This window comes from Pseudophryne corroboree, chromosome 1 (genome assembly GCF_028390025.1).
Source record: "Pseudophryne corroboree isolate aPseCor3 chromosome 1, aPseCor3.hap2, whole genome shotgun sequence".
Classification (NCBI taxonomy): domain Eukaryota; kingdom Metazoa; phylum Chordata; class Amphibia; order Anura; family Myobatrachidae; genus Pseudophryne; species Pseudophryne corroboree.
Genome location: NC_086444.1, coordinates 1,039,013,772 through 1,039,026,181, shown reverse-complemented (window position 1 = coordinate 1,039,026,181; position 12,410 = coordinate 1,039,013,772). Strand labels below are relative to the sequence as shown.

Below are 12,410 nucleotides of genomic sequence, written 5' to 3'. Positions count from 1 at the left end.
ACTGTGTTTGAAAAAAGATAATTAGGAGCTGATTGGTTGGTACTGTACTTTATCACCATGTCATTTATCACTCTCCAAGACTTGATAAATTTGGGCCTGTGGGCAGGACATACTAAAGTGAAAATGCTGTAAAAAAAAACCTTTTTTCGGGGGGTTTACCACATTTTCAGATGTACTACTGCCTGGCCGCCTTGCTCCGTCCAGCTCCGAGCACCGCCAGCAGGATGTCCTACTCCAGCCGTTGTCCTCCTCCGGCCCCGCCTGGCTGCAAATCTTCATGCCGTTCAGGCACCTCCTTTCCCGACCCCAGACTGTGCTGATTGGTGCAGCCTGTGGTGACAGCAGCGGGGCAGGAGCCGGGATCTCTGTCCCTCTTTCCCCCAGAATCACACCCTGCCTCCTTTCCTCCAGCAACAGCAGAAGCCGGCATCGCAAAGGACAGCTTTTATCAGTGAGAGCTGTCCTTTGCTACACTAATCGCATATGTTAATATATATATGCGATTAGTATGTAAGCAATGTGTGGCGGAATACTCCGCCACGCCATTGTACATCCCGCCCTGCATGAGAGTAAATACTCATTACTTTTGTTGTTACGCATATGCATTACATTTTGCATGAGGCAATGTTTTGCGGATAGCAAGTATTATTTTTCTTTATTAGCTATCTTAGGTTATGAAAAGCTCTCTTAATTGTACTGTAATTGGGTTAAGTACAAGTCTGATTCATGTGCATTCACCACAATTCACCAACACTGCGTAAATTGCTGTAACAAGATTCGAAATGTTTGCTTTTTGTAATAATTTCATATGTACTGATTTCAATGTTAATTTTAGGGGATCCTTTAAACCTATTGTTTAAAGGAGAGAAAAAAACAGTTTCAGACTAAGCAATATAATGCTGATTTATGGTGCGCTCCTGTGAAGTGCTTATACCCACGCTCTCCTGTTGTAAGAGCTACTCGTCTTGATTAGCTGTTAATTAAACCTCCTTGTTAAGGTTAAATGCTGGCACACTAGAGCAGATGCAACATCATTCCTTATTTCCTTTCATAAGGACCTGACTGTTAATCATGCACTAAAGCTTACTCTCATTCTCTAATAATCACTGGCTGAGCTACAGAATGAAAAATGACACATTTATGTTTTACCGCTTGAACGATTGTCGGTCGTTCTCTCTTTCTGTGGTCTCTTGTAAAGGGTTTATGTCTCCTTTCTCTCTCTTGTGCTGCGGCCCCAGTTCCTATATGGATCAAATCACCTCTGAGTGAGAGCAGAGTCTGAGGAGGTGCTCACTGTAAGTTTGATGGAATGTGGAATAAAGGAAGTAGCGTTTAACATCAAGGAAAGCAAAACGTTAATTAGCTAGAATTGGTCAGAGGCTGTAAGAAGTATGAAAACCTCTGATGTTCTGTCTCCCAGTTAGTTTCCCAATTGATTAACTGCAGGTGTTTTTAATCTCTATTCATCTTTCGCTTTTCCTACATCCGTTCCAGGTGCCAAAGCGATATAGATTTTCACATAATTTACACATGCTTAATGTGAAAGTAGATTTACAAAGAGATTCCAAAATTATGCATCATACTGACAGGCAAGAGCGCTGTTCTAGATATCCCGGAAAGCAAAATAATTGGGGCTACAATTTTGTTTTTAAATAGTCATACAGTGCTACTTCCTTTATTTACGTGGGTTTCATTTCTGTTTTGTAGATTTTTTTTTTTTCTGTTCGAAAATCAAACCATTTATTTTGTTTGTGTATTTTCACGTGCCGTCTTGTGGTTACTGGTGTTGTGACTCATTTATGTATTTACTTACTTATACACTTTAAAATGTGTGGTCCAATAGGAACGTTAAGTTTTCAGTTGCTTACTACAGGCATTCACTCATCTAAGAAACCATTTTAAATTGACGGTGCTGCTTTTTCCAGAAAACATTGTTTAACATTTCTTAAGAGAAGACCAAATTCATGTTTCATATTGTGTGAGGTTGTGTACGCTGTGTTTAGTATTTTTATTCTGTTCTATAGACAACCTACATCTGTAATATCCTCATCTCTTAAAAAGAAAGAATGCAGGTGCACTAGTCAGACATTACTAATTAGAATTGTAATACATTTTGTAGTCAAATAGAGGTTTTTTCCGCATAATCTATCTTGGCCAAAATTACGGGCTTACCCACCATATCCAAGTAACCTCATATTCAGGTAAGTCCCTATCAGTCTAAGAGTTCAAGTCTAGGTGTAGGATGCTTCCAAAATCACCCCTTTAAAAAATGTGGGGCTCCCTGAATTGCTTTGACTGGGCTGTTCCAGGGCATCACAATATAAAACTTATTTTAGCACTCTATAATGCTTTTATTGTTTGGTTTTTATATATGTGACATTTTTCACCCCTGTAACACTCCTAACACATGCAGTAGCGGCTCTTATCTATCTAATTTTCTTACACACTTCACTTTTCTCTCTAATGTGATGCCTTGGGGTGGTTTTGGATGAGCTGGTTTTGGGGATGTCACAAGCCCTAGACTTGAACCCTTAGGATGTTAGGGATTTACCAGACTATGAGGTTATCTGGATGTGGTCAGTAAGCCCATAATTATGGGCAAGATTATGCAAAAAAAAACTCTATTTGATTGCAAAATTTCTTACAATTCTAATTAGTAATGTTTGAATAGAGCACCTTAATTGTTTTTCTTTGTGTGTGGCACTACTGGTCTCAGTAACGTAGCACCTGTCGTTACTTGTAGTTAGGGTGTGCAGTCTAGAGCCCCTTCCATATATTTCGCTATCTCTACCTTTGTGTTGGCCCATAAATGAGCAAAGAGTCAGTTAACTAGTAATAGTCCTAGTTATAATTTCGGCCTATTGTTTGGTCTGTTATTTTGAAGTCATTGGTCCTCACTATTCTTTTTAACATTTACTTAAAAAATTATTTCTCCACGTTTGAGGAACCAGAACCACACCCAGTTGTTGGCAGCAAGCAGTGTTCTAACATAAAGTGTATGCGTCACATACAAAGAGTACTGTATTTGGGTGTGGGACTATGGAGGTTATTCAAGTTTGTTAGCAAACCAAAAAAGCACACTAATGCGCAAAACCATGTTGCGCTGCAGGTGGGGCAGATGTAACATGTGCAGAGAGAATTAGATTTGGGTGGGGTGTGTTCAAACCGAAATCTAAATTGCATTGTAAAAATAAAGCAAAACAATGCAAAACACAGAGCATAAGTACAATAAACAACAGGTAGCCAAAGAGTGAGTACACAGCATTAAGTACAAAACCTTGCTATCACACCACAGATTGGGTGCTACGGGATGCAGTCAATTTACCGACAATCAAAATCCCGACGGTCAAAATCCAGACAGCAATTTACCGACGGTCAAAATTCCAACAAGGTCAAAATCCCGACATGGACAAAATACCGACAAGGTCAAAATACCGACATTTAAAATGTCAACAGGTCAAAAAGCTGACATGAGTTTTTCATGATTTTTTTTAATGGAAACCGACTTGTTCATACTTTACCATCCCAGTGGACCTGGAGGGAGAATATAATAGTGTGCCGAGCGCAACGAGGCACTGTGGCCATGCGAGGGGACGCAGTACACTTATATGGTGTCCATGTCGACATATGACGACATGCACACCAAAAAGCAATGAAAAACTCGTGTCAGCTTTTTGACCTGTCGACATTGTAAATGTCGGTATTTTTACCTTGTCGGTATTTTAACTGTCGGTATTTTGTCCATGTCGGGATTTTGACCTTGTCGGGATTTTGATCGTCGGTCAATTGCTGTCGGGATTTTGATTGGAGGTATTTCATACTGATCCCGGTGCTACAAGAACAAAGAGTCTGTTTATTTTATTCCTATATTAGGCCTATCATTACAATATGACACACTTTATAGCTATATTAATACAGAGAAATTCAACTACTCCATTTCATTGTCTCGCAGTATTAGACCATATGGTATAACTTTCATTTGCACGTTCTAGATTTGATTTGTTTTACACTGATTATTTTTCATGACCGTTTTACCCACAGTAAGTCTTGTGTGTAATGTGCTGCTGAAGTCAGCTGGTGGCGGTGACAGTACTTATTAATAGTATAATGTTGAGAATGTATTCGTCTGTGCTAGGTTGTCATGGGGAAAATGTATCCATAGAAATACTGTTCTCAAATTAATAGTGATATTACTATAATTAAAATAAATGTGCTAGTTTTTGAGCTATAGCAGTGCATGCATGCTGGTAGTTTGACAACAGCTGTCCTCAGTTTGCCTAGGCCAGAACTATATGAAAGTGAGTCTAGTGCAGTAGAACTATGTATTTTCTAAAAAAAGCATAATGTATGAACTAAGATTGTTTGTAAGGTGTAATTTTCCTTCAGGGAACTGATTGGGGGGAAGAAACCAATACAGTAAAATGTACAGACGATAAAATGGTTACCTCTGATTTAGCAAAATCTGAAGTAATTTTTGTAATTACTCTTTTTATTATAGAATATAACAGTCTGTTCCTGAATGCATACACGTTACTATGTAATTCCGTAGTGTTCCATTTAAGTTTTCTTGAATGTTGAAATTCTGACAACTTTTTGTTTTGTTGTCCCAACTATGATTGCAGTGTATGTTATTTCATGTGCATGCTCTCCTCATTACAGTATTACAATGCAGAATAGTCCTGTACTGAATCTACAATATTTTGTTTGTATCTCCCCAATTCATTCACATTTAATTTTATATATGTGATTTTTGTGCTTGTGCTATTATTATCATTAATTTGGTTTTAATTATAATACTTTGTTGCTAAATTTCAACATCTCTGGGGGGAATTTAGTTCTCTTGGCAGGGATGTAGCTCGCTGATTATGTGCCCAGAGCTGTTTTATTGACTGCACCGTGTACGCCACAACCGGGAATATGCACCTTGACACGATTAATTCCCGGGGCTTGTCGCGGTAAACTGAATCTCCCGAGTTAAATGCCGGGCGCGATGCTGTTACTGCATGTTGGTAACACCAGGACGAATCCTGAAGCACTATAGTTGCAGGTTTACCACAGGCAATTGAGTAGCTCCAGGCTCTAGACCCGAGAGCTACATCCCCACAAAGAATATTAAATTCCCCAATGTTTTAATTAGCAAATCTAATAGAGATTAGGGGAAGCTTATCCATTTTGATCACTTATCATATCTAAAAGACGTCTTGCCATCTAGAGCAGTGGGTGGGTCATATGATCTATTTTAAGGGCTTCACTAAGAGGAGCATATTATATGTACAAAGACACATTGAACTGCCAAGTCCCCATTCCTGTGCAATCTGTCCTGAACATTACCGGGCTGATGCAGGGTTGGACACAAGACAGCTTTGCGGATGTATCTGGCACATTTTTGCTGTGCATGCTATGAAGCTGAATGTACACAGCTGCGGGCAATGCCAAATCATGCACAACTCTGTCACATCTCCGCTTGTGGCTGAAGGACATTTGCACATAGGATAAGTTCAGTGCGGGCATGCCGATGGAATCCCGGTCTATGCAGAGTTATGCTTGTTAAGATGGATCTCTTGCACCAAGCACAGGACTGGAGTAAGTGTGCATTGATAATGATGACTGGTAGCCACAGTGCAGTTGCAGAGATGCATACAAGTTGGCCAACAGGAGATTATCCACATTTATAGCCGTTCATGCCGTGTGGGTGTAATTACTGGCAACTTGTGTTCAACTCTGTGTGTGCCCCTATTCCAGCATAAGCACAATAGTTATAGCTCAGTACACAGCATCATCTCCAAGCTAATTCATCATCTGCTGGACCAGGATGGCCAACCTGTTGTAAAGCTACACATCCCGGCAAGCCCTGTCACAGTTATAGCGTTCCTTAATAGCAAAATGGTAGCAAAGCATGCTGGGACAAGTAGTTTCACAACATCTGGAAAGCCACAGGCTGACCAGGCCTGGGCTGGACTGTCTACACCGAATCATGAATTCCCCTTTGTCTTAGTATATGAAAATGTTCTGTTTCTAACGTTGAGGTTCAGCCTTTTTCAGATCCTCAGCGCTGTGAAGGCAGCAAGTAAAAGTCTTGAGAGCTGCCTACTGCTCACTGTTGTTCTTCACTGCAGATCTTACTGAACTCTCATTATGGGGGAGATGTACTAAGCCTTTGAGACTGATACAGTGGAGAGAGATTAAGTACCAGCCAATCAGCTCCTAGCTGCCATGTTACAGGCCGTGTTTGAAAAATGGCAGTTAGGAGCTGATTGGTTGGTAGTTTATTTCTCTCCACTTTATCACTTTCCATGGCTTAGTACTGTACATCTGCCCCTATATCCCCATCATTTGGAATGCCCACTCAATGTAACAGGTTAATGCATGGTCTATGTAACTTCAGATAATGTATGCACTATGTATAGACGTTACAGTCCAGGCTTGATTTAATGTGTTTTTTCTTACCTTTTACAAGCTTCCATTGTGACAGTAATACACCTTGTCAATTCTGTTGTTGACTCGGTGGAAAATGAAGGTATATATGTTTATGTGATATAATTGCTGTTTTACGTCCTGGCTGCCTTATTAATTGCATAAATATATATGTGCATGTGTTGGAAATGATACCTGTCCATTCATGTGATAACATCGACTATTGTAAGCGTTACATCTGCATCCTGTATTGTATTGCAGTCCCTGCCTAGTGTGAATTCATTAGGCTTCTGTTATGTATATTTGTATGTGTCCACATGGCTGCCCTTTCATTGCAACTGCTTGTTATAACAAGTGGCTTACGTGAACAAATGTAGATGATTGTATTAGGGGATACGTGCATCATTTATGCCTGTGCATTGCTGCAACACACTTTTCTTTTTATTTATTTCCACTAAGATTTCTAGTTCTAACACTAAATCAGCAATAACTGAGAACTGTAGTCTTAGGATCAAGTAACAGATGCTCCATTACATGGCTGTAACATGTCCAGTATAACTTACTACAGATTGTGAGCTGTTGGTGAGCACATTCCAATTAAACACCCCGGCACAAGCTTGTATACTCTTGTTTGGCCCAATCACAGGTCAGATATCAGATGCAGTGAGAGAGGCAGTCATTGCAGGAGACACTGTGTACTACTTGGATGTCCCTTTGTTTTGTGTGTGCTTGGGTATAATACATGTGTATTTATCGTCTTTGTTGATCTAGAAGAATGTGTTATTAAGCTTATGTGCTGGGGATAGTTTGAGAGCTATCCATCTCCTACTCGTCCTAATAGAGACTCGTATAAACTGAATCCCATCCATCAGTGATTCCCAATCCTGTCCTCAGGGACCGCTAACAGGTCCTGCTTTCCACCTCTCCCATTTTGTGCACAGGTGTGCTCATTACTGGCTGACACATTTTAAGAGAGTTCTGTAAAACATGCACTGTTATGCTGGGTACACACTAGGATGACAGAACGTTCAGCCGTTCAGCACCCAATATGATAATTGGGAGGTGCAGACACTCTTAACAATCATTGGCCCAATGTGTCATGCCTGACATCACAACTGGGCAGGCATTTACATATGGCCGAACAGTTGTGGTGTCAGTCGCTGGCTGCCTCTGCAGCAAGTGTACACACAGCACGATGCACCAGTATATCTGCAGAATAATCGCCCATCGGCTGAGCTGCAGGGCCAATGTGATATGTCTGTGAACGACATCATTCACAGACCTATCGCTGTTACACACCCGCCGACGTGCCCACGATATAAATCAACGACCAATATATCGGCCAGTGTGTACCCAGCTTTAGGGTTCCCTGAGGACTGGAGTCGGGAAAGACTACTCTACAGTATACAGTACTCAGGGTTACTCACAGACTAGCCAGAATAAAAAGCCTCATCACAGAAAGTTAGATCAGTACTCATCAAATATAGTTGAGCACACAATGTATATAGAACATATATATAGATCTTTTCACTTAGGCCATATATTTAGACTGTGAGAGCATCTAGGATAAAAAAAAAAAAAATTCAGCTGATGAGAAAGTCCACAAACGTCGCTTGCTGGAGTCCTTTCAAAAGAGGAATGCTGAAAACTTTAGAAACCCTTTATCATTGTCACCACCTCGACTTTGATGACAAGATACAGCTCTGTAAAATATAAATTCTGTATTCTATTTGCTGGAGGTAGATTGGCGTAAAGATTTAGTATGGACATGTGCCTATTGCTCATATACCTGTATATAACAAGTGTTTTTTATTTGAAAATAAACTGGTCCTCACACATTGCAGCCAATGCATTAGCACTGGGCCCAGACAGTAAAAGTGATGGGCTTTTTTAAGTAAGTCCATTATTAGATATCTTTTCTAGCTCCAATTGTCCCAAACCTGCAATTCTCCATTCTAAAGTCTCCACCAGACATTGCAGTCACTTTGCCTTTTGCTGGCTCCTGCTCTGCATTTGTAGAGCTTGTACTTATCTTCATTTTAATCCTTTTTGTAATGCGGTTCTATTACCAGGTGTCCCTCCTTCTGATGCTTTCAGTATGCAGCAATGCTCTGATAGGCTACAAGTATAACAAAACTCATCTCATTCGTTTGCGTACATTATGTTAGAGCCTTACCATATATATGTGTGTGACGCAAATGTAATGTTTGGATGATGAATTGCATTTTAAATAAAGAAACGTTTTATTCTACCAGCTTCTAATTTAATGTATTTCCCATTCTTTCTAATTTTGCCTTCAAAGAGTCTTTTGCAGTTCCTGAAGTCAGGAATTCAAGAGGTGACTTCTGCATGTTGTTGTATATTTCATACTAATAACTTTTTATTTTCTAATTTTGTTTTTGCATTTGTTTAACCGTCACTTGCAGTATTTGTATCTGTTGTGCTGTGTTCCTGCACAATGTGTTGCTGTGTTGCTACTGTATGTATGTTATTTTGGTCTTAAAGGAGTCCTGCTGTTGTATAAATGTTATGTTGGTGTCATTACCGAAGGGGAGAGAAATGTGCTTGGGGGCATGATACAATATATATATCAAGGAATGGGAGTTTGTAATCTATCTTGTTCTGGAAAGAAAGGAATACATACAATTTACGGGGTCAATAGTCAGAATCCTAGAGGACTGTCATTTGTTTTAGTTACATTCTGTGCCACTGCCATAGGTTAAGAGGGTGTTGTTTTAGCAAAACCTACTGAGCCTCATCTAGAATCAGGTGCAGATGTTGCTGGAAGGTGCAACTTTAATGGGTGGGGGCATACTAGGATAAGTATACTTAATATTGTACAAAATACAGGCAGTATTCTTATCTGCAGACAGTAATTGTAAACCACTAGTTCTAAACAAGGCCCACCATCTCCACTATTGTTACAGATTACTTATATACTGACGTTTAGAAAGGACGAACAACCTACGTATACAGTTCATGTTAAATTGTAAAAGGTGTGAAGGAAGGGCAGTTTCACACTGTACAGCAGCATCTTAAGAGCATTTTTCTTATATAACACAGAACAAATATATTCTTTCCAACTTCAGCTGGTGCTAAGAAAAAAATATTCATGAACACTTTTGCATTTTTAAAACATGGTAGACATACTCCAATCTCTTTTCAAAATGTATTTAAGATATACTGTAAGGATGGTAATCATAATACAGCTATTATCGACAAACACAGATATGTGTATGTTGATAAAAGTTGCGGATCTGGATTTTCATGTCATGGTAAAAGTCACTAATACCCCTTTCACACATGACATCCCAGGAAATTTCCAGGTCTGTCAAGCCAGGATAGTCCCTTGTCTCAGCCCAACCCTAGTAAGGAGCAGGCAGTTTGCTTTCACACATACCAAAAGCTTGGGTCGAAACACATACCAAAAGCTTGGGTCGACACACATTCACGAGCAATAGCCTGGGTTTATGCTGCATGTGTGAAAGAGGTCTTAGAGGCACCTCTGGGTCAGAAATAGATTGAACCCTTTCGCTACCTCAGTTCTCTAATATTATCATCCTCATCAATTTATTTAGCACCACCGGTTTTACACAGAATGTCAACCATATCAGTCCCTGCCTCTTTGGAGCTTACTGCTAAATCCCTAACATACAAGCACAAGCATACATATCCACTAGGGCTCATTTTGCCAAAGTCCAGTTAGCTTACCAGCATTGAAAATAGCAGCAGACAGGGTCCACAGTTATTTATCTAAATGAACATTAATTCCAAGAAACGAAGATCATTAGGATGTTTTGTAACAAAATGTATGTTCTTGCTTAATATTTATTTTCAGAAAAGTAATTCTTTTAACACAAACGGAACTAGAGCACATTATGGTCATGCTAGCTAATTCTGTGCCACAAAGCTTTGCATGATAATCTCTGGAAGCAATTACTAAATGTTTGTGTACTTTAACACATAACGTTTGCATCTAGACGTTAACACAGAACTCTAGTAACTTCCATGTTACTGAATTGTTGTACTTCTTATTTTCCTGTTTCCGCATAGGTTATCACTGGGATACTTCAGACTGGATGCCTAGTGTCCAACTGCCGGATATTCAGGAAAACCCACATTATGAAGTTGTTGAAGAACCTGGTCTACACTACACTGACCCTAATGTGATAGACACCGATTATTATCCTGGAGGCTATGATATAGAAAGTGACTTCCCACCTCCACCGGAAGACTTTCCTTTGCCAGATGAGCTTCCACCACTGCCTTCTGAGTATACTGAACAGTTCAATTCAATGCAGCCACCGAGAGAAATGGCTTCTGTAGGCAGCTTAGGTTCATCAACAAAGAGTAGGCAGAGATACAATCTGAATACATACCTTCCACAACACCAATATCCAGCGAGTAAGTCAGAACCTCAAAGCACCACCAGTGGAGATGGCAATGGTTACAGAGAGCCTCGTTCTTCTCCCTACGTGCTAGGGTATGGTATAGACTTTCACGTCCCCATGGTGGATAACATGTCCATGTCGGAGTACACTTCTGCAGCTTCATGCACTGACGTGTCTGCATGCTGTGAAATGGAATCTGAGGCCATAATAAGTGACTATGAAAGTGGAGATGATGGCCACTTTGAAGATGTGACAATTCTTTCCCTGGAATCCCAACATCACACCGAAGTTTAACACCATTAAAAGTGCCTGGACATTTGTTAGCATCATAATTTCATAGTATAATGTTATCTGTTCAGTATATATTTTTCTTTTCTTTTCATGTTCTGTAGCATAAATTTTTGTTGCTTTATTTTTAATCATTTGGTGTCCTCTATCTGGCATATCTGCAGTGCGTCATGCCATGTGTACAATGTATTTCATTCCCAGATGTACAATAATGAAGACAAATAGACCATTTGGGTAGGCTATTTTCACTCCATTTTTTTTTTTAGCTATTTTTCTTTTTTTTTTTGGACCATATGTATTTTTTTATTTTATTTTTTTTAGGAAAAAATACCACTACATCATGGTAGCATGACGTGTATTTATAAAGTTTTAAATATAATTTGAACTTTTTTTTTTCCACTTGTAAATGTAATGTACAGTTTTGATTTCAATAGCATTAACTAGATTTTGTAGATATTTTGTGGATTAATTTCCCTTTTGAACACAAGCTATTTCAAGGTTTGCCCTTTATACTAGCTAGCAGATTGTTCCAATAACCAGGGCTTACTGTATCTCTTTATTCCACTGAGGTTTTGACTTCTGAAATTGAACAATTTCCAGATGTATCTACAGTAACATCTGCATATAATTGACGCTAAGTCTGACGCTACAAAGCAAAAGTGAAAGGTGTCTTTCAGAGTCTGTATTTCAGAAATGTTTCCCTTCTTGGAAAGTGTAATGGGGACCCACTGCATACCTGTTTAGAACCAAAATTAACATGACACGGTTTTTATGGTGTCTGTATATTTGTGATGCAATGGTCTTGTAAAGGTTTTTACTGAAAACTACCATTAGCCAGTCTTTCTTACTGACAATAAATTATTTAAAAAAACAATAAAGATGTATTTTGTTTCATTGTCGTCATATTTTTGGAAAAAATTAGTACTTCATTTAATTTTGGTGAACAGCCACTAGGTGGCAGTACATGTTTGTAATAATACAGTCGAGTCTCGGATATCCAAAATTCTTGGGACCAGAAGTATTTTGGATATAGCATATTTGGAAACATTTGCATAGCATAATGGGAAATTTTGTGGATGGGACCCAAGCCTAAAAACAGAATGTATTTAAATGTTCTATACACTTTATATTCATAACCTGAAAGTAATTTGATACAATATTTTAATAATTTTCTGCATGAAACAAAGGTTTGTGTTCATACTAATTTGTTTTATATACGCCTTATACACACAGCCTGAAGATCATTTTATACAATATGTTTAATAATTTTGTGTATTAAACAAATGTTTGTGGATACTAAACCATTACAAAGCAAAG

General features: G+C 39.0%; 1 protein-coding gene across 7 annotated transcripts in view; it reads left to right on the top strand.

Annotated features, from left to right (window-relative positions):
* The window catches only part of FAT1 (FAT atypical cadherin 1), a 325,756-nt gene extending 313,785 nt beyond the window's left edge, over positions 1-11,971 (top strand). For 3 of the 7 annotated variants that reach the window (XM_063920802.1, XM_063920804.1, XM_063920801.1), the window contains 3 exons: positions 6,458-6,517; positions 8,717-8,752; positions 10,468-11,971. In XM_063920802.1, the coding sequence (XP_063776872.1) occupies positions 6,458-6,517; positions 8,717-8,752; positions 10,468-11,099 (728 nt within the window). In that variant the 3' untranslated portion in view covers positions 11,100-11,971. Of the gene's footprint in view, positions 1-1,238; positions 1,296-6,457; positions 6,518-8,716; positions 8,753-10,467 lie in introns of those variants that run through there. The other 4 variants (XM_063920806.1, XM_063920805.1, XR_010177511.1 and 1 more) reach the window with 3 other exon arrangements.
* Positions 11,972-12,410: the final 439 nt, after the last annotated feature.